The sequence below is a fragment of the Lactuca saligna genome, chromosome 4 (assembly GCF_052625555.1).
Source record: "Lactuca saligna cultivar CGN05327 chromosome 4, ASM5262555v1, whole genome shotgun sequence".
Taxonomy (NCBI): Eukaryota; Viridiplantae; Streptophyta; class Magnoliopsida; order Asterales; family Asteraceae; genus Lactuca; species Lactuca saligna.
Window position 1 is genome coordinate 151,556,646 of NC_136420.1, and position 21,753 is coordinate 151,578,398.

Sequence of the window (21,753 nt, forward strand, 5' to 3'; positions counted from 1 at the left end):
AAATTATGTTGAGATCGAACAAACTCAACAGAAATGATACCATGAGTAATGAGCTCACGTACCATGATGTGCCTAACACCCAAATGTTGCGACTTTCCATTATAAAATTGATTTTATGTTTTTGCCAGGGTGGTAGCACTATCATTGTGTATAGAAATAAGTGATATGGGCTTTGGCCTCAAAGGAATTTCATAGATCAAATTCCTTAACCATTATGCTTCTTTTCCAGTAGATGCAAGGGCTATAAATTCAGATTCCATAGTTGAATTTGTGATGCATGTTTGTTTCTTAAAAGCCCATGAAATGGCACCTCCACCAAGAAGAAACATTCAACACTTGTAGAAGAGTGGTCCTCAACATCAGTGATCCAACTAGCATCTGAATATCCTTCAATAACCGAAGGATACCCTACATAATTCAAACCAAAGTCCATGGTTTTCTTAAGATACTTCAGCACTCTCCTTACTGAGTGTCATTGATGAGTACTGGGATTACTAGTAAACCTACTTAGTTTTCCTACAATAAACGTTATAGCAGGCCTTGTGTTGGTCATATTATATATCAAACACCCAATGATCTTTGATACTCAAGTTGTGAAACAGCTTCACCAAAATTTGGCATAAGTTTCATACTTGAATCAAAAGGAGTACTCACAGAAGAACAATTAGAACAACTGAACTTGTTAATCATTTTCTCAATGTAATAAGACTGTGAGATTAAGATTCCTTGATGTTCACGATTGATTCTTATTCCAAGAATCACATATGTCTCCTATATATCCTTTATGATGAACTGAGATGATAAAAACTATTTGGTCGTATCAACTTGCCTTTGATCAGTACCAAAATGCATATCATTTACATACAAGCATATGAACACTTCTTTACCAGACTCATCAAATTTGATATACACACACTTGTATGATTGATTCAACTTGAAAGCATATGACAAGACAACATCATTAAACTTTGGATGCCACTGTTTTCATGCTTACTTCAACCAATATAATGATTTAACCAACTTTCACATCTTATGCTCTTTTCCATGCATAATAAAACCCTCAGGTTGTTTCATATATACCTCTTCCTCTAAATCGCCATTTTAGAATGTTGTTTTAACATCCATTTATTAAATCACCAAATTATGAATTGTTGCTAAGGAAATCAGTATTCTAATGGTAGATATACAAGCATCTGGAGCATAAGTGTCAAAATAGTCAATGCAAGGTTTTTTTCTAAAACCTTAAATAACCAATCGAGCCTTAAACTCGTCAGTTGATCCATCAACTTTCGTCTTCCTTTTGAATATCCACTTCTAACCCAAAGGTTTGCATCCAAGAGGAATATCAGACAACACCCAAGTATTATTCCCCATGATGGAATCAGTCTCTTCATTTATTTCTTCTTACCAAAAAGAAAAATCTTGAGATTTCATTTATTCATCAAATGTTTTAGGATCTTCTTCAACACTAAAACAATATGAATATTGATTTGTAATTTCATCTCTAGAACCCTTAACTAGGTAAAGCTGAAAATCATTACCAAATGATTTAGCTTTCCTTTGTCTTCTGCTTCTTCTGAGCTCAGGTGATTCATTTGAATCAGGTACAACTTCCTGGTAGTTCCACTGGAACTAGAAATCAAGTCCTTTGGTCTAGGTATGGATGAAAATCGGTTTTCATCAGATATTGCATCTCCAAAATCTATAACAATGTTAACTAAAACATAAGCATTAGCTTCTATAACATAAAACCTATAAGCCTTGGAATGCTCATCATATCCAATAAAGATACAATCAATACCTCTTTCACCTAAAGTAATCATTTTTGGTTCAGTCAGCCTCACAACAACCCAACAACCCTAAACTTTAAGATATCCTAAGTTTGGTTTCTATTTGTACCAAAGTTCATAAGGAGTTACATTGTTATATTTGTTTGGAACTCTATTTAAAACATGAAATACATTTAGCATCTCCAATTTTCACGGCCAGAAAAGATCGATATATTTATGCTTATTTAAAATCAGGGTATCCTTTTTAAAGAATAATGTTGCGGAATTTGTTCCCAAAAATATGATAATGGTATTATCAAAGAATTTTCAGAAAAGATCTATATATTTATGCTTATTTAAAATCAGGGTATCCTTTTTAAAGAATAATGTTGCGGAATTTGTTCCCAAAAATATGATAATGGTATTATCAAAGAATTTTCAGAAAAGATCTATATATTTATGCTTATTTAAAATCAGGGTATCCTTTTTAAACAATAATGTTGCGGAATTTGTTCCCAAAAATATGATAATGATATCATCAAAGAATTTTCCGAAGAGATGTATTTTATTTATATTGAAAATGTTGGGATGTCATCGTTAATATAATACATAAGCATAAACAAAATAATACATACCTTACACTAGTTTATCTAAACTACTGGTCTATAAGCATCCATAGATCGCTCATCATAGCATCACACTTGTGCTCTCGTGCCACTACCTATAATACAAGAAACTAAATGATTTAGGCTTAGGATCCTGTTGAGCACATAGGTTTTCAACTCACAATAACTGTATTATTTTAGTTATAAATTTCATCAAAACATTCAAACCGATTACACATTCTCGTTATCCTCACTTTCTATCTCTAAGCATCTAATTCAGCGTATCTATCCTAAGGAATCATATTCGGGATAGACAATAATGATTAGGGGATTCCTTAGCAATATATGCCAATAAGGCAACCATGGGGGGATAGAGTATACCTGGTGAACACTTAGTTCAAACACCTACAGGTTGCGAGCCTACTAGCGTTCCACTAGGTTGTCTAGAATAGTCTGTGGTCGTCATTTATACTCCGCTAGACGACTGGATTATCTTTAAATTCAAGGCCTCTCATCATCTATATCATTTTTCATCTCCCATCCACTATATCATCTTACATATACCTATTTTTACCCAATATATTTATAGGTATAAAAATATGTATACAATTTAAATCAAGTAAAACATGTATAAATATCATTCATTTAGCATAGATATCAGGAACATGGATAATAGGAACATATAGCATGTAATTATCTTAAATACTTTATATCTATGTGTAAGATGAAAGTAACTATGTACTCACTTGCTAAAGTGATGATTCGAAATTCGGACAACGCTTCACTTTAGCATTTGGCTTTTCCTTTGACATGACCTAGGTTCATTTAACACTAAGTCTTAGGCAAATATTCCTTATGAAAAAAGATAGCCTAGATCCATCATTAATTCCAAATTCTACTGATCTATAACTGATAAAGGATAACCAGGTAGGATCATATCAAAGGTACGGTCCGTTTGGTATATATAATATACTGTTTGGAAATCTCACTTTAAACACCTTACTAAATCCAACCTAGACATCATCCCCGTAAGTAGATCAATCAGTAATCCGATATTGGAACTACTGAAGAATCTTATTTATAAATTCATAACAACAATTATGAAATTTAAACGTAAGTTACACTAAAATAAAATAGAGTGTAATTTAACTCAAATAGATTCCTTGGACAAAAATCTGAAAATTACAATGGTGGAACTTTGGGTTGACAGCTACTAGATACTGGGCTCCTAGGGACTTAGGGACTTCTGACTTGCTAAAATATCCTAACTACTAAGGAAAAATTCAAATCAAATTGAGAGTAATCGAGAAAGAGAGAGAGAGAGAGAGAGAGAGAGAGAGAGAGAGAGAGAATGTTGTGGGAAAGGAATGAGATTATGATGTCTATTTATAGGATAGGATATGGGCATGCGCGCCGTGAAAAGGCCTTGCGTGCTATGTATAGGGTCAATGTGCTTGCCCGGGTGTGGTGCTACATGTCAAAATCTGGTTGGTGCTACGCGATGGCTTCTAGTAGGCTGCGCACGGGGGTAGACGTCTGCAACGAAATTCAAACTTCAAAATTTCATAACGTCTTCATATGAACTCCGTTTTTAACATTCTTTATATCCACGCGTAGCTATCGACTGGATCTATAGCTTTCATTTAGACTTCGTCGACTGATTTTGAATTTATTTATTTCACACGGGCTTAGACTGCTAAAGTCCGTATAAAATGTGTAACTTTATCATCCGAAGTCCGTTTTCGACTTTGTTTTTATCGTTGGGTTCCTATTAATGAGATCATTAACTCTCATTTAGATTATTTCGGCTAACAATCGACCAATCTAAAATTCAATATTTGAGTTGTCTACTGCTATGCTGAATGTTAGAAAAATCATAACATCCTTTATTGAAGTCAGATTTGGAAGTTCTCTATATGTGCGCTCTTGGTTTAACAACTACTACGACTTTTATTTAGGTCACTAAGGATAAAAAGTAACCTAACAAAAATTTACTTTTTATGATGTGTGTTGCTGAATCAGGTCGAATCATGAAACTTTGATAGACCATAACTTCTTTGTTATAAGTCTGATTTGAGCGTTCCTTATGTCTCCGAAATCCTTATCATGACTACTTCAACTTTCGTCAAGGGTATTTGGCCTAATTATTATTCTATTTTAGACGTGTATTTTATTCTTATTTTATTGAGTTGTAAGCACGTATACTACACATAATCACATAATACTCAAATAATTTCCCTTTATTATATCAAATAAGTTACAACTATTAACCCTAACTATTATATCATCTTATTAATGTCAAGCGAGAATCGCGGGCGTTACAGCTTCTCCCTAGAAACCATCACTCAAACCTGAGTAAGACAACATAGAGTTCACCATTTCCTTTAGAAATTTATTTTTCCTTTTAGAAATCTCATTTTGTTGAGGAGTATATGGAGTAGTTATTTCATGTATAATTTCAACAGATTGGAAATAACTAGGATCATAATACTCTCCACCTTGATTTGTGCGAAATCTTTTGATTAAATCATTTTGTTGCAATTCAACTTCATTTTTATAAATTTTGAATTTATCAAGAGCTTTGTCCTTGGAATGTTAAAAATATACATAGAAAAAATGAGAATAATAATCTATAAAAGCAACTATGTATTTCTTATTTCTTAAGGGTGGAATTGAATGCAAATCACATAGATCACTATTGATTAATTCAAGCATAACAAAATTCCTTTTAACATTAGGAAAAGGCTGTCTAGTTATCTTAGTTAACATGCATGTTTTACATTTTTCTATGTTAACATCAAAAGATGGTATTAATCCAATTTTAGACATTTTATGCATTCTTTTATAATATACATGTCCTAAACAAGCATGCCATAAATAAGAAGAATCAATACTAGAACAAGCCATGTATATGGAATTTGCAACTTTATTGTTTACATTCAACCTAAACATTCCATTACAATAATAACCAAACCCAATAAATGTAACACATTTAGTTAATACAAACTTATCATATTCATAGACTTGTTTATATCCACATCTATTAATTACACCACTAGAAACCAAGTTCTTTCTAATCTTAGGAACATGAATAACATTCCTAAGATGAGACTTTTTTTCAGAACTAAAACATAAACACACACAACTACAAACCACAATAGGTGCTTTATTATGGTCCCCCATGTACAACACCAGTCCATCATTAACTACTTCATAATCCTTGAACCAAGGGCGAACTTTACACACATGACTCGTCGCCCCCGAGTCTATACACCATGCATGATCATCATCTTTAACATATAATGATTCAAGAATAAATAGTACATGATAGATAACAACAATAGTAGTAACTTCGAAAATAAAATTTTGACCTTATAGTTTTGGACCTTGATCATTAGATCCTTGTCCAGAAGTACTTGCATTATTTTTGTTCTTCAAGCGACAATCTCATTTCATGTGACTAGGTTTGTTGCAATTCCAACACACAAGTTTTTCTTTCTTGTTTGAACCTTTGTGAAGGTCATCTTTCTTTTTCCTTTTTCCTTTGTTGTTTTTCTGATGTTTTTCATTTTCTATCATGTTCATTGAAGATCCACGAACTTCCTTTTCTCTTCCATTTCCATTTTCTTGAGCTTGAATACCCTCCTCAATTCTCAAGCGACTGCCAAATTGTACCAGAGACAACTCTTCCTTTTGGTGTTTCAAAGTGTGCTTAAAGTCTTTCCATGATGGGGGCAATTTGTCAATAACACTTGAAACAGAAATGGATTCATCCATTTGCATCTTATGTTGTTCAAATTGTCCTGAAATCCTTGAGTTCATTGTATTGTTCCGTGACAGGCCTTGAATCTACCATTTTGTAGATATTGAAATTACTAACAATGAACTTCTTACTTGTAGCATCCTCAACCATGTATTTGGATTCAAGTGTATCCCACATGTCCTTTGCATATTCATGATTTTGATAGATATCAAAGAGAGAGTCATTCATACCATTCAGAATGTGCCCACGACAGATGCAATCATCATTTTCCCATTTGTAGTGTTTTCTGGTGTGTTCTAGCGTTTCATTCTCTTAGGCTTCTGGTGCAAGAGTACTCAAAACATGTATAATCTTCAAAGTAGTAAGAAAAGTGCATGTTTTTCTGCCAACGATGAAATTCATTTCATTCAAACTTACCAAGTATTCCAAACTTGGAACTCATGTCCCTGACAGATTCTATAATTGTTATTCCTTTACAGAAATTACAGATTTCAAATGTTAAATTTTAAGGAATTAGAAATAACAATAAATACAAACTTAGATAGATTCAAGGATCGTGTTTTCAAACACTTTCCGAAATATATAATTCACCCCTTTTGCTTGGGGTACACAAATTCAGAAGTGGGATAATCCAAAAATGAACCAATCCGAATTACAAGCCTAATTCGGATTGTTAAACATATGGTACCTTGCTTGACGTGTTCTTGAGAGATAGAGAAAACATTAATGAACATATTTCGAATATATGTTTGTAACCCTTTTTGTAGAACAAAAAACATGTTCTTATACAAGAGGAAAATATAGTTATTGGTGGTTGCATTCAAATTTGGCGCCAAAACAGGTAGGTATCGGATATAACCAGCATCTACATTATCAAGATTTCATCAAGTGAGTTTTTGTGGGAATATGCATGGTTGGAGTCATACCTGATATAAAAATTCATTTATGTTTTGGGGCGTTGCCCCGAGCTAGAAGCTCTGCCCCTAGACCCCGCCAAATGGCTCTGTCCCCGGACCCCCGTATCTCAAACTAATATTAATCATTCTGAGTGTGCATCCCGCACCTTCAACCTCGGTGAGTGAAATAGAATTCAGTCTATCTCAATATTAATCACTACACTAAAACATATTGATAACATTAAAATCACCAAGATTGTACACTCCAAATTAATTCACAATTAATTTAATAAAATGGTAATTTAGTAGATGCACTATTCAAAAAATAAAAGTTGGGAGTTTTTCATATATTATGACATAAATATGACTATTCTAACAATATAAGGGCAAGAATTTGGGGATTGTAAGTCATGTTGCTATCTCTATCATCCCAACAGTTGAATCATATAAGAAAAAAACCTACGAAAACTCTTTTGGAGTGCTTTATCCATGTCTATTTCGCCAATAAGTCACCAACGAAATATTAATGCTAAACACTTGTTAGAGCCTCACAAATATATGCAAATCAAAGACTTGGAACAATCAACCAACATGCATTCAAACATCAAATGGCTTGAGGCAGTCTTACCATGAGGCCTACACCAAAAGGTCCATAAACAATGCAACCAAGCAAAACACTCAATAATCTCTACCTAATTTATCCTCAAAAGTTCTCTACAAGAATACAACCTCTTTTTCATAAACCAAAATACTAATGCCATTTCCAATATAAAAACCACATTACTCCTAAAAGACTTGTTACAACTAGCAATAAAGTTATCTATATAGAAGATAAATATTCTACCACGAACAAAATCACCAAATTAGCAAGCAACAACATAAGACTACAAACATTACATTGCATATTTTGCATATGGTGAAACTGGTTTATTGTTCTTCAGCAGCGAGTGTCTTCTTCAATTCCTTTTTGTTCACCTAAAAAAATTACACACAATGATTAATTAAATTATAAGTTTTAGGATTTAAATCCTACTATAAATGCAAGCAAAAAATATGGTCTTAGCATTTTTACCTTCCCCATGGCATTACGAGGCAGTGATTCCCATAAGAATAACCGGGTTGGTAGCTGAAGATAAATGGGAAAACAACATCAGTAAAACTCTACCAAATTAGAGAAATGTCGTTAAAATGCATAACAATTGTCACTACTATAACTTTGTAGATTTTTCAAAGTGTAATTTCCTACTTGGAAAAGAAATAGAAAGTGTACAGTGTTATGATTAACATCTAGTCCAATTAAAAGGCCTGTGTTCATTTACTAGATATTTTTATTTGAAAATTTTGTGTATACAAACTAGAAAACATGGATTAATTACATAAAAGGCCCTGTATATTGGGTTTTTTAAGGATTAAACCTCAAATAAATGAAAGTACATTGCTATTTCTTGCATTTAGCAACTTTTACGAATTTCTGAGCAATGATTATGGAGGGAATAGGGATACCTTGTATGGAGCAAGCTTCTGTTTAGCCCATGAAGAGAGTTCATCCAAAGTTATTGCAGGTTTTAAGTCTTTTTCACGGGCTTTCTTTATCTCCATATCTGGCACAATTATTGCAGTCACTGCTTCTCCATAAGTATTATCTGGTAACCCCAACACGCAACATTCTGAAATAGCTGGATGCTGTACAATCAAGTCAAATTAAATTTAAATAAGGGGCAAATTCGTAAAATAAAAATAGTGCTTAATGGGAAACGTCTCATTTCCATGATTTTCTGTATTAAGTTTTGTTTTTTTCCATGACTTTCTATACCCCCACTTCGCGCACGTGTGTGTATAAAACTGCATAAGGATCTTTTTTGTAAATTACATGGACATTTTTTGTGATATATTTGCTACACAGGGACCAAACCTGCCAACATATGAAATTCTAGTGGCCAAAATCTCAAACCCAAAAGACTACTGTAATTTTTATAAACACATGGACCATTTCGTTAAAAAGAACTGCACAGGGACTTTTTCTGTAAATTATAAAGGACAGTTTTGTAATTTATTTTCTACACAGGGACCAAACCTGCCAACATACGAAAGTCTTGTGGCCAAAGTTTCAAACCCAAAGAGCATACTGTAATTTTTTTAAACAAATGGATCATTTCTGTATTATTTTTTTAAAAAAAAAGCTGCAAAGGGAGCCAGGGACTTTCTGTAAATTATAGGGACAGTTTTTGTAATTTATTTTCTGCAGGGGAACCAAACCTGCCAACATACGAAAGTATTGTGTCCAAAGTCTGAAACCAAAGATTACTATTCCTAAGGTCAATTCCTTTTAATATATATACAAATTTGTTTTTTTTTTTTCAAATATAAGGGTAAAATAATCATTTAGTCTCATTAGAAAGTTTATCGAGTCTAGAAAAGAAACAGACCCCGAACTCATGTCCCCATAACTCCATTAAGTAAAAAAGAAAAAAAACAGCACTTGGAAAAAACTTACTTCTAAAAGAATTGCCTCAATTTCTAATGCTGACAATTTGTATCCACCAACCTTCATTATATCAGCATTAGTACCTAATTTGAGGATATAAAAAGTGTCACAAACTCAAAATAAAGCAAAAATACAATGGAAATGAAAAAGGAAAACATTTAAAAAAAAAAAAAAAAAGAAAAAAAAATCTTACGTCCCAAAATGACATAATATCCATCTTCATCAACTCTAACAGCATCACCAGTTTTAAAAAAGCCACCTTCTATAAATGATTCCTTTGTTACTTCCGGACGTTTCCAGTATTCCTTAAACAACGAAGGGCTTTTCACACAAAGCTCACCAACCCCATCATTAACATTATCTTCTGTAAGTATCTTGACCTATTTATTACAACAATTATAATCCCGTATTATGAATTTGTATTTTTTTTTTAATTAATTTAATTTGTATAACGAATAACATATCGTTCTAGATTTTTGTTAATTTCGCTAACCTCGACTCCTGGAAAGGGTTTGCCTACAGTGCCTCCTTTTCGCATTCCTTTTAACGGATTTGAAAGTGCCATCACAAACTAAAAGGGCAACAACGCAGAATTATTGGAACAAAAAAAGGATAATTACAGAAATTACCCTTAACAAATTTACTACCTTTTTTACCAATAAAATAAAACGACCACCAATTTTGCAATTGGCCAGTTGCGAAATTCCTAAGAAATGCAAAATTACTTTTTACTAACAAAAAGCTGAAAAAAAAAGGTAAAAAAATTGCGAAACTGTTCATATTTTGCAATTCGTTTAACAATGTCGCAATCGAAGTCGCTTTTTAGAGCTAATAAAAGATGTAAAAAGGCTTATAAAAATTTTTATTTTGTGAATTTCCGAAAAATTGTGAAATTGGTGGGACCATTTATAAAGCAATATCTCAATTTGTAGCATCACTTTTGCTATTCGTTAAAAAAAAAAAAAAAAGTGGTCAATTTGTTACATGCCACGTCATACGGTGGTCATTTTTGTAATTATCCAAAAACAGAATCTATTTTTAAGGTGACTTGTAATAAATAAATAAATAATATTAATAATAATAACAATACCTCTGTCATGCCATATCTTTCTAATAACAGATGTCCTGTGATGGTCTCCCACCTTTGCATTACAGGTAGGGGTAGAGCTGAGGAGCCACACATCTGGAAATTAATTAATTTATAGTTTTTAATATCAAAATCCAATTAATTAAAAAAACAGATTATATTATTATATCTTTATGTTTCTGAAAAATTATAATCACCATTAGACGCAGATTGCTTCCAGCTGTTGCAGAAGCAGCTTGTAAATCTGGATCCATTGCATCATAGCCTTGTATCAGCCTCGTGTACATGGTTGGAACCTAAAATAAAAATATTAAAAAAAAAAAAAATCAGATATTACAAGGACAAGGACATAAATAGTAAAACATTTATTTTTGGTTTTCTTAATTATAACTTGCATACCCGGAATATATTTTGTATATGCAACATAGATGAGAAAGATAAAAGAGGAAGAAAAAAAAAACATTTTTTTAAACATTGTTTTAAATATTAAAAAAGAAATGGCATACCCCTGTAAATACAGTAATTGCATCATCAAGCTTAGTCCCATCTTTTGGGTAAGATTCACGCCATCTTTTCCAAATACCACTAACACTAAACTTTGGCATAAATTCAACCTAAAAAAACATAAAAAATATATATATAAACTTATAATTGGTGATGATAAATAATTTATTTTTTACTTAATTGCAAATTTCATAAAAGTGTTTGATTAGTGATTACCATGGACCCCGCATAAAGAGGAGCAAATAGTGCATTGAAGAGCCCATGAACATGTACAGATTAAATTAAGAATCAACAAGAAATGTGAAATCATTTTTGAAAAAAAAAAAAGGAATTGAAAGTAATATTTTAATGTTTATTTAAGGATATGGTGTAATGGAAGACAATGTAGAAAACGATCACTTGATGTGTATTCCCAAGCTGTTGATAATGTTTTCACCTGAAATTATGCAGGAAAACAGCAATTAGAAGATCATATTTCATAGACATGTTTTTTTTTTTCAAAAATATACGAATCTTTCACAAGTTTGGTTTTTAAAGTATTTTCTTTCAAAACATTAAATTACCTGTGCTAAAATGCTACTGTGTGTATGAACAACTCCTTTAGGTTTCCCAGTTGTTCCACTAGTATACAAAATCAATGCTGGATCATCGTCTGTATGAATAAGACAATTTTATATTATTATTGTATATAAAATTATATACATATTAAAGAAGATGAATATACATATATATACCTTTTATGTTATTTGCAAATACAATCTCTTTTTGATTATCAACTGTTTGTGAAGTCATGGTAGGAACATTTGGAATTAAAGAAAATCGAGCAGCAGTTTTAGCTGCAACTTTTTGCATAAGTTCACTGTGATCTTCAGTACTCAAAATCATGGACACATCCTTTAAAAGTCAAATAAAAGTCAAATAAACACAAGCATATTATTAGGAGACTAAAATTGTATCTTACAAAGGCAAGAGAAACCACATAGAAAAGAGTCATCACAAAGAAAAGGGTTGAATGCAAGAAATGTCAATGTCCTTTTATTGAATTTCATTTCTTCTTATTGAAGCAATTTTAGCAATATCATCCAAATACAAAGCAATTTCTTGCATTTAAAACATAGGAAAGTAGAAAAGTTTAAGGTTGTTTTGAGAGCAAACCGAGTCAGTCATGACATGTAATAACTCAGCTTCAGGGTAGCTGAGTGCAAGTGGAACAGCTACACCTCCATTTAACCATATTGCAAGTACTCCAGCAACAAACTCAGCACAAGGTTTAGCTACAACACCTATTCTAGCACCATTTAGACTCTTATTATTATCCTGCAAAAGTGATTTCAAGATAAAAGATTTTGGTCATTTTCATGTCTAATGAGATATTATATACTGCAAATTGCAATAGTAGTTTATTATTTTGTACTCACGAGTTTTTGGTCATGATTGGATAACAAAAGGGATATTTTTGAAGCAGAAGAAACTAAATGGTGGTAGGCATAACTCTTGTCATCGGCTTTCAGAGCAATACTTCCATGATTAGCAATCTCTTTCACAACCTCCATGGATGTTCTGCAACCTGAAGCTATGTAATTTCACCAAGATTAACAAAAAAATGTCATCATCATGATGATTTTACATTATACTCAAGCTCGGATTGTATCTATAAGACTCCATTAATGCGATCATTCAAACAAGCACGGCAAAAACGATCATTCACATAATCACATATCAATTCGTTGTCAAAATTGAACAATTAGAATGATCCCTAATGACATTCAATTCAGTAGTCGCAACTATCGGAATGCATATACAATTTCAAAAGACGCTTAATTGAATTCCATAGAACCAAGCATTTTGACGAACAGTTGGAGTACAATTACAGACGTAACATTTACCGATTCCAAAAAAACCTAAAACTTGAAGTGATTACACGTACAAGAACCACAGAATCATATAAAAAACGGGAAGGGGGAAAAGGGAAAGACAGTACAAGCGATTAGTGTAAAATCAAGTTGGAAAAGCATCGATCAACTTACCAGAAAATCGACGAGACTGATGGAAGCTAGAAATGAAAGGAGGATTGTAGTGGGTAAGGAAGTAGTTGAAGAAGACGATTTTCTTGTTGAAGTTATTATGAAGAATGGTAATAAATGAAGAGCATTTGTTCATCGCTATTTTCGGTGAAGGGCGCTATATATATTTATGGCGTACACCAACTGGCAAAAGTTGTGAAAATCAATAAATTATTGAATTACCAAAGATGTTTGTCCACGTTTCTTTCATCCATCGACATCACAGGGAAGAGACAAAAGTTTCGTGTTGAAGGGAAGATTAGATAAAATAGATTACGTACGAGCATACGCTAATTTCGAGCGCGAAGGGCATCTGATCACTGATCATAGCCTTTTGCCTCGCCCTTCACTTTAATTTGGTGAACACATCTGTATGGATTTTGAACTTCTAACATCATAGGGTTTTAGCAGGATTAGCAAAGATGGAGGGAATTATTTCTAGGTAGCAAAATGAAAACCTCAACTCTCTTTTTATTTTAAAGGTTGGAATTAAAACTAGGAAGTAGCTAGACTATTCCAAGCCAAAGCAGGGTTTTAGAGCTAAATAATCAAATTCATGTTTGCTATTATTCTACATGTTATACCTATTAGAAATTTAAAAAAAAAATTATTATTTCAACACCATCATAAAAAATAGGGTAAATGAAGGACCCTTTTATTTTTTTTTTATTTTTTTGTGCGTTCAGTTCCTAAAGTTTTTTTCGTGCCCTCTAAGCGAACAAAATGTTTTTGTCGGGTCGATTTGGTCATTTTATAAGAGTTGAAGAGGTCAATCGGTAACATATGTGCCACATCATTTAAAATTGTCACGTTTAAATGTTGATTGTGTCGCTTTAGGATTTTTAATGAGCTACCGACAATAATTTATCAACTCGAAAACACTCCATCAACTATCTCTGTCAATTGTTTCGATTTCTAATCCTCTAATTTCTTGCTTAAACCATGGCTATCTACATCATTGTCTGTGTGTAATTTCAAGGCATCTTTGAAAGGTACCCAGTACGATACGCCGTTGGTACCAATCAGAGACTAGGTGACATTCATTTGGCCGCCATGGACAAGAAGGAGTGTTACGCTTTCATGGAAAGATTCACATGAGAGAAATGTGAGAAACTGTATTACTGTCTTCCTGATATCGATTTTCCAAAAGGTTTGAGGTTAATTACAAACTAACTTGATTATATAGATTTTATAGTCATTGCGTATGAATGTGGTGTTGAACTACGACTGTATGTAGACCATTTTGGTACTGCTAATATGCAAGAGTGGTTGGATGAAAAAAGAAAGTGCTTGATCATATTCAGGCAGAAATTGTTGATAATGGTGAAACATATGACACATGGCATACTGATAACAATAGCCCATATTGTGACATGGGTGAGAATGTAAGTGAAAGTGAACCTGTTGATATTGACATGGGGGAGAATGAAGACGATGAGGCTGATGTTGCTACTGATTTGCCAAATAGGTTCAATGAAGAGTAGCCTTGGAAGGAGCAACAACTTATGTTAGGTATGAGGTTTGAGAATTCCAAACAACTCAAACACATGTTGTGCAATTATGTAGTTGCTAATGGTTATCAATTATGCTTTAAGAAAAATGATAGATGGTTATCAATTATGCTTTAAGAAAAATGATAGTAGAAGGCTTTTGGTTAAATGTTTTGATGGAAACTGTACTTTTAGGCTTTAGGGGTCATGAATGAGCGATGATAAGTCTTTCCATATCAAGTCCCTGATAATTGGCCATAATTGTGCTAGGAATTTTAAATTTAGCTCAATTGTCACTTACAGATGGATATGAAGGCATTTCACCTATGAATTTGTTAACAATCAGAAGATGAGTATTAGGCTACTTAGAGTGGAGGTGAAAAACACATTCGACATTGAAGTGAGTATAAGTCAGTGTAGGAGACCCAAGAAATATGCATTTATAATACTTAAAGGTACAATTGCAGACAAGTATGCCACGTTAGGGTCTTATGGTGATGAGATAAAAAGATCAAATTCGGGTTCAACTGTCAAAAATTTTGTTGATTCAATGCCAAATGGTAAAAATTACTTCAGTACGATTTACATATGTTTTCATGGAGTTAAAGAGGGTTGGAGGGGAGGCTATAGAAGGACAATTAACCTTGATGGTTGTTTTCTGGAGAGTTATTGCCATGGTGAGCTACTTTCTAATGTGGGTTAGGATGCTAACAATGATATCTTCCTGATTGAATGGGTTGTTGTATGTGTGGAGAACAATGACAATTGGAAGTGGTTTATTGATAATCCTAAAGAAGACTTGAACCTTAACTGTAAAGGGTTTAGGCTTGTGCTAATATATGATCAACATAAGGTATGACACTATTTATTAATGTATTTCAATATATGGTATGTCACTCTAAACCTTTTTATGATTCAACATAGGTAGGGATTGATTGAGGCGGTTGATATTGCCATATTTATACCTATTTTTAGGCAATATTTAATTACATTTTTATTAATAAGTTGATAATATGTTTAGAATAATGATACTTATAACTTTAAATTGTTATTTTCAGTCAATTAGAAGTATTTTCGAAGAGAGGGACCAAAAGCAACAATTTATAGAACATGGGAGACTTGGAACACAAGAGATGAACAAATCCACAGAGATTACTAAAACCACGTCGTGGCATGGATAACCATGATGTGGCATGAGTATTCTAGAAGAAAAAGATCGTGTGAAGAAAGAGTCCTTGCCCGATACGGATAACTTGGGGATCACGACATGGCGGAGATAGCCACGACGTGGCACGAGATTTTTAAGGATTTTTAAGCACTATTGGTCATTACAAATGGGAGAGACTTTTTGGCTAGAGAAAAGGGATTCCAGAAGGCGATTTTGAGCAGAAGAAAGGTTCTGGAAAAAGGTTTCAACACCAAAAGAGTGAAGGTCCATAATTTAGTTTACTTATTTGTTACTTAGGAACATGTTTCATTATACTTTGATTTGTGTTAGTGTGTTTGTTGCTATTATGAGCAGTTGAATCTAACTACTCTTGTTTAGCTAGATGAAGCTTCCAACTTATGAATAGCTTAATTTTTATGGATTTATTTATTTGGTGAATTGCTTGTGTTGGATTTATAATTACCTAGCATGCTTGTGTTTGTTTCTCTAGTTGCTTGATTTCATGTTCTGTGTAGCTTAGTGACCATTAACTACATGAACTTGTTTACCTAATGATTTAGTGAACATTAAATTGTTAAGGCTAGGATTGACCAATCTTAGTTAGTAATTAGATTAAATAAACTTAGATGTGTTAGAGAACATGGATTGTGACTATAATTGCGTTTGCATAATAAATCTTACATAACATATTCATATTCATAATTAGCTCTATGTTTAATTGTGTGTGACCATGCATAGTTTGACATGAATTAATTAATTATTGGTAAAGTTAGACTTAAATTAGTAATACAATTACAACCAACTTGATAATCCATAATTATTAGCTAGCCATAAGGACGAAGTGGATTCGAACTAGACAAGAGTGTTTTTACTTAATTGATTGAATTTGAGATAAGTTCGTCTGATCTTGTAAAATCAGATAAAACCCTTTCTAAACTTGTTAATAATTAGGTTAATTTGATAGCAAGTAGATTAATTAGTAACCCCGTTCCCTGTGATCGACACCCGACTTACCCAAGCTATACTATAATCTGACTAGGTACACTGCCTATAAGTGCATAGTTAGTTTAAGTTTGTTAGGTTATAAATATTAAAATTAGTGGGTACTTTCGTGCACATGAAGTTTTTGGCGCCATTGCCAGGGAACGGCGCAGTTTATTAGATTATTTATTTGCATTAAATTAATCGATCCTTCTTGTGGGGTAAAACCCATAAAAAGTTAATTTTTCAGCAAAGTTTAATTTTTTTTTTTTGTCACAGAGTCTATGACGTGGCCAGATAAGTGCCACGACATGGAAACCTAGAATTTTAGATTTTTTTTAGTTTTTAGCTTATTTTTCTATTTTAGTTTAGTTTTACATTTTTTTTATTTAGTTTATCTACAGGAGTTCATGACCATAGGCTCAAACACACCCTTGGTGCCACCACTTGAAGATCCCGAGTCCGCAATTCACAAGAAAAAGACGCCCTTACAAGAATTCAAATCAGTGTTTTCAAAGAAATCAAGGAAGAAGACTGGGGAGTCAAGTTCACCCTCGAAGAATAAAAGCAAGCTTGAACACTTGGATCAAATACCCGTTCAAACCGAATCCAAGTACGATACCGAGCCCAAATTCAAAGAACATACGAGCGAACTTGAAAACGAGCCAAGGCACGAGATGGAAAATATTGAGGAAATGTCCATGGGAGCTTACAGAAAGAGAATTTGAGATGATGTTGGTCCAGGCTTAGTACAACCTGCCATCCATGCCACTGCCACATTCGAGCTAAAGGGACATATCCTTTCCTCACTAAAGGATATCCCATTCTATGGAAAGGATCACGAGGATGCATTCAAACACTTAGATGAAGTAAATGACATTGCCGATTACTTCAATGTCCCAAATATTAACAGAGACACCATTTTGCTAAGGATGCTCCCCGTTACCTTTAAAGGAGCTGCAAAGGATTGGTTAAAAGCACTTTCACCCGGTACCGTAATTACTTGGGCTCAAATGCGTGAGCAGTGTCTAGATCAATTATGTCCACCATCCAAGATTGCTAAACTCAAAAAGGCAATAGCCAATTTTTAGAAAAACCCGGGAGAGTCACTTTACGAAGCTTGGGACCGTTACAAAGGGTTGTTAAGAAATTGTCCTCAACATGACCTTAACATTCAACAGGAGGTGTCAATATTTTATGATTGGGTAAACGTGATGACAAGACAACTCCTTGATTCTCAAGGACCACTTACAAAGAAAAATACGGGCGAAGTCAAGGAATTAATTGAAGAATTCGCGAAACACTCTTGCGAATACCACAACCCTAGGCAAGATGGAATCAAAGGCGGTGGAGGGGCCCAAACTGAAGAAATAGCAACCATGATGGCTATGCTAAATAATATGGACCGGAGGTTGACACAAATGGACAACTAAATTCATGCAATTAGAGTTGGTTGCGAGAGGTGTAGTGGTCCACACTTGACCAAGGACTGCAATTTAGATGAGTTTGGGAACAGAAAGGCTCAAGTGTGCTACTCAAGTGGGGACAAGTATGATGAAGATTGGAGGAAACCAAAGAAAGAGTGGCTGCCCTATGATGAATATAAGAAGCAAAAGGAAGAGAAATATAGACAAACTGGTAGAGGCTTCTACCAAAAAGAACAACCACCGATCGAGAAGAAACCCGATTTAGAGACCATGTTGATGAAGTTTATGGAAGCCTCAGAAAAGAGACACGAGGCTACTGATTCTGCCATTAATGAACAAAGAACTTTGGTAAAAAATCATCATGCATTGATGGTAGAACAACAAACTTTAATAAAGAATCAGCAAGCCTCCATTAATAGTCTTGAAGTACAACTTGGTCAACTAGCCACTCTGGTTCATGAGAAGTTATCCCCGAAAAATCCCGAAATAAATACCCAATCTCATGTAATGGCCATAAATACTGAAGAAGAGGCCATCTCTGAGTTCCTGGAGGCATTAGAAGAAGAACCACAGAAGCCCGATCCAAAACCAAGGAAGCCAAAGTTCGAAAGTGAAGGGGTTGCTGAACCATCAGCGCCACGACGTGGCACTTGTCTGGCCACGTCGTGGCCCTTGCCTGAACAAAAAGTGTCTGAGCCCATTCTGGTCTATCAACCGCCTTTGACATTTCCATCCCGAGCTGACCTTAGTCCACTGGAAAGAGAGCATCTAGACTTTGTTAAGCACGTGAATGGAATCCCAATTAATACCCCCTTTATCGAGTCCTTGTCCAAAATTCCCGAGTATCAAGAATTACTACAAGCCTTAATAGACACCCGTAAGCAATTAAAGAAGCAATCAAAGGTGATTCTAAGTGAGCAAAGCTCAAAAGCTGTGTTGGGAGAGATACCAGAGAAGATGGGGGATCCTGTACGGCTCACTCTTCCATGTGAATTTGGTAACAAAATGAAGGTTGATGCTTTAGCCGATTCTGGGGCTAGCATTAATTTGATGCCCTATTCATTTTATCAGAAGTTGGAAATTCAGAAGATGAAGGCTACAAGAATGACTATTCACATGGCGAACCGTTCAGTGACACAACCCCAGGGCATTGTGGAGGATATTTTAGTAAAAATTGGAAAATTTGTTTTTCCAATAGATTTTGTAGTGTTAGATATGAAAGAAGATCCCAATGTGCCAATTATACTTGGTCGTCCATTGCTTAACACTACTGGAGCTCTTGTTGATATTCGCGAGTCCAAGCTCACTTTGAGAGTGGGTGATGAAAAGGAAATTTTTGGGATAGAAGATGGCTTTCAAAGGAATCATGTTCAAGAAGATGTGTTCACAATTAATGAAGACAATGAATTAGAAGAACTAGAGAAGCTTATGGAAGAAGAGATCAAGACAGTTCATCAATTCAAAAGAACAAAACCAAGAGCATATGTCCCCTATTTAGTTGAAGTCATTGCTTACAAGAGTCAACCTTCTTGGGTAAGCAAGGAAGATGATGAGATGACAAGTGATAAAGAAGAGGTTACTTCAAAGGTAACAAGGCAAATGATGAAAGAAGAGACACGTAGTATGGAGCTGATGAGTGAAGAAAAATTAAATACTCAAGGGAGTAAACGCAAGTTCAATTTAGATGAAATCAAGGCTAAAAAAGAGAATTCGAAAAAGGCATATAAAAGACGTGTTCAAGCTTACAAGAGGCGATTCAAGGAACAAAAGATCCATTTGGGGATGGACTCTTCAGAAGATTCGATGTAGGAGGCACGCAGTCCAACTCAAGACTCCAAGAAAAAGAAGCCCTTCTCGGGAGGCAACCCGAGCTTGGTTTGCATTTTCTTTTCTTTTAATTTTTGAGTTTTAATTAGGAAGGATATCAACTCATCATCTAATAACTAATACTTAGTAAGAATTAGCTGTGGGGAGCTTTAATTAATAAATGGAATACAGAGTAGTTAGTTAAAATTTGTTATTTAACTCATTTTTTTTAGATCAGACGTAATCTACATCGTGGCTTGTCAATGCCACGTCGTGGTTAAAGAGAAATTACGGGGATAAGATAAAAAAAGTTTTAATAGATTATGATCTTTCAAAATCCACGACGTGGTAAAGCCTGCCATGACGTAGCCTTTAAAAAGTCACCGGGGGGACCATTTCTTAAACCCTTTGACCACACATTCCCCATTTGTTTATTACCTCATCAACTGAAGCAAGGTCCCCACAACCGATTTCTTCCAAATTCTTTGCATTTCTTGTCTTCTAACTTCATCATGTATGTATTTCGTCCATTAATTGTAGTTATTACTTACAATTTATACATTTTCATGGTTAGGGTTTATGTGAATAATGAGATTCCCGAAATTGGTTGAAATTAGTTACTGTTTTTAGGTTGCATGTCCCTTGAATAACAATAGGAACAAACCCCAAGTATGGTTTTTGGTTAAAATTGTGTATACATTGACCGCTCTAGACCCACGTCCCGATTGCGTCTCACGACGTGGCGTTCTAAGCCACGTCGTGACTTCTGGGTAAACAACATGAATTTTTCTTTTCTTTTTAATGGTTTGTGTGTTTGTTGCTTTGTTTTACTTTTGTTTACAGAAATGGGACCTAGAAGGGTTGTTCCACAGGAGGAGAATTCAATTGATGTGCAGAGTATTCATCCTATATATCGGTTTCCACGAAACATTCCCCGACTATTATTGACAATGTATGAAAATCAGTTGGGATGGTTATACAACAGGGAATTTGCGATAGCTCCGATTGTAGATTGGGGATGGCTTGGTGGTGTTGGAATGGTTGCTGAGCTAGAACGATATTGGACAAAAACATATGAAGGGGATCATTTTTCCTTCACTTGTCACGGGTGGTGGAATTTGTTTGCAATTCAAGAACCCGTGTACTCGGAGTTATCGGTGGAATTTTTCTCCACCGTAGTATTTGAAGAATGCACCATGGACTTGAATTCTAGCCGGGCACTTGTGTTATGGTTGGGCGGTGTTTATAGGGAGTGTAGTCTTTGGGAGTTTGCTTAGCGAATGGGACTTTATACGTAGGTGGAGACTCAATCTCCGTTCTTCATACCATTTCTGCATGGTGCGTTCGGGATTTTAATCCCGGTATTATGGATGTCCAGTTCTGGCGGAGTATTTCCAACCACGAGTATAATACTCATGACTCTAGTGAGTCACAGATTCGGAACCCCGTTTACCGATTTCTACATCGCCTTATTACTTTTTCTATAAATCACAAGCATCATGGCGATAAAGTTCCTATTCAGAATTTGTTCTATCTGTGGAGTCTTATTACCCATGGGGTTTGCTGTGATTTACTATATATGTTGGCGAGGTTCACGGGGAAGAAAGCTGCTAATTCTAGGCCCGAGAGTCCAATTACGAGAGGACATTTGGTTACTCGCCTTGCTCGGTCGTATCATATTTTGACTCATGACTTTGTGAGGAATCTTA

At 34.4% G+C, this 21,753-nt stretch overlaps 1 protein-coding gene and 1 non-coding gene across 3 annotated transcripts; both read right to left on the reverse strand.

Annotated features, from left to right (window-relative positions):
- Positions 1-7,606: 7,606 nt before the first annotated feature.
- Positions 7,607-13,572, reverse strand: AAE13 (AMP-dependent synthetase and ligase family protein). Of its 2 annotated transcripts, none has more exons than XM_078991463.1 (16): positions 13,137-13,572; positions 12,528-12,676; positions 12,265-12,426; positions 11,844-12,003; positions 11,673-11,761; positions 11,474-11,545; positions 11,326-11,376; positions 11,112-11,219; positions 10,803-10,901; positions 10,609-10,701; positions 10,012-10,089; positions 9,712-9,898; positions 9,528-9,601; positions 8,537-8,716; positions 8,106-8,159; positions 7,607-8,008 (listed from the first exon to the last, which is right to left on the reverse strand). In XM_078991463.1, the coding sequence occupies exons 1-16, from the start codon at positions 13,267-13,269 to the stop codon at positions 7,961-7,963; spliced, it is 1,737 nt and encodes a 578-aa protein (XP_078847589.1). In that variant the 5' UTR covers positions 13,270-13,572; the 3' UTR covers positions 7,607-7,960. The 2 variants fall into 2 exon arrangements, with proteins under 2 accessions (XP_078847589.1, XP_078847588.1); XM_078991462.1 differs by having other exon boundaries at positions 12,528-12,682; positions 13,137-13,568.
- A 4,300-nt stretch (positions 13,573-17,872) lies between these two features.
- On the reverse strand, positions 17,873-17,979 carry LOC145044485 (small nucleolar RNA R71). Its single transcript, XR_013681434.1, has one exon. It is a non-coding gene; the product is annotated as a small nucleolar RNA R71 (small nucleolar RNA).
- Positions 17,980-21,753: the final 3,774 nt, after the last annotated feature.

What these genes read in the sequence shown, in the direction of transcription:
- AAE13 (XM_078991462.1), bottom strand. Translation starts at nt 13,269, where the DNA reads ATGAACAAATGCTCTTCATTTATTACCATTCTTCATAATAACTTCAAC. An exon ending in ATTTGCAAATAACATAAAAG is followed by an intron (nt 11,762 to 11,843) that starts GTATATATATGT and finishes TTATTCATACAG; the next exon opens with ACGATGATCCAGCATTGATT. An exon ending in ATTGTCTTCCATTACACCAT is followed by an intron (nt 11,377 to 11,473) that starts ATCCTTAAATAA and finishes TAATCTGTACAT; the next exon opens with GTTCATGGGCTCTTCAATGC.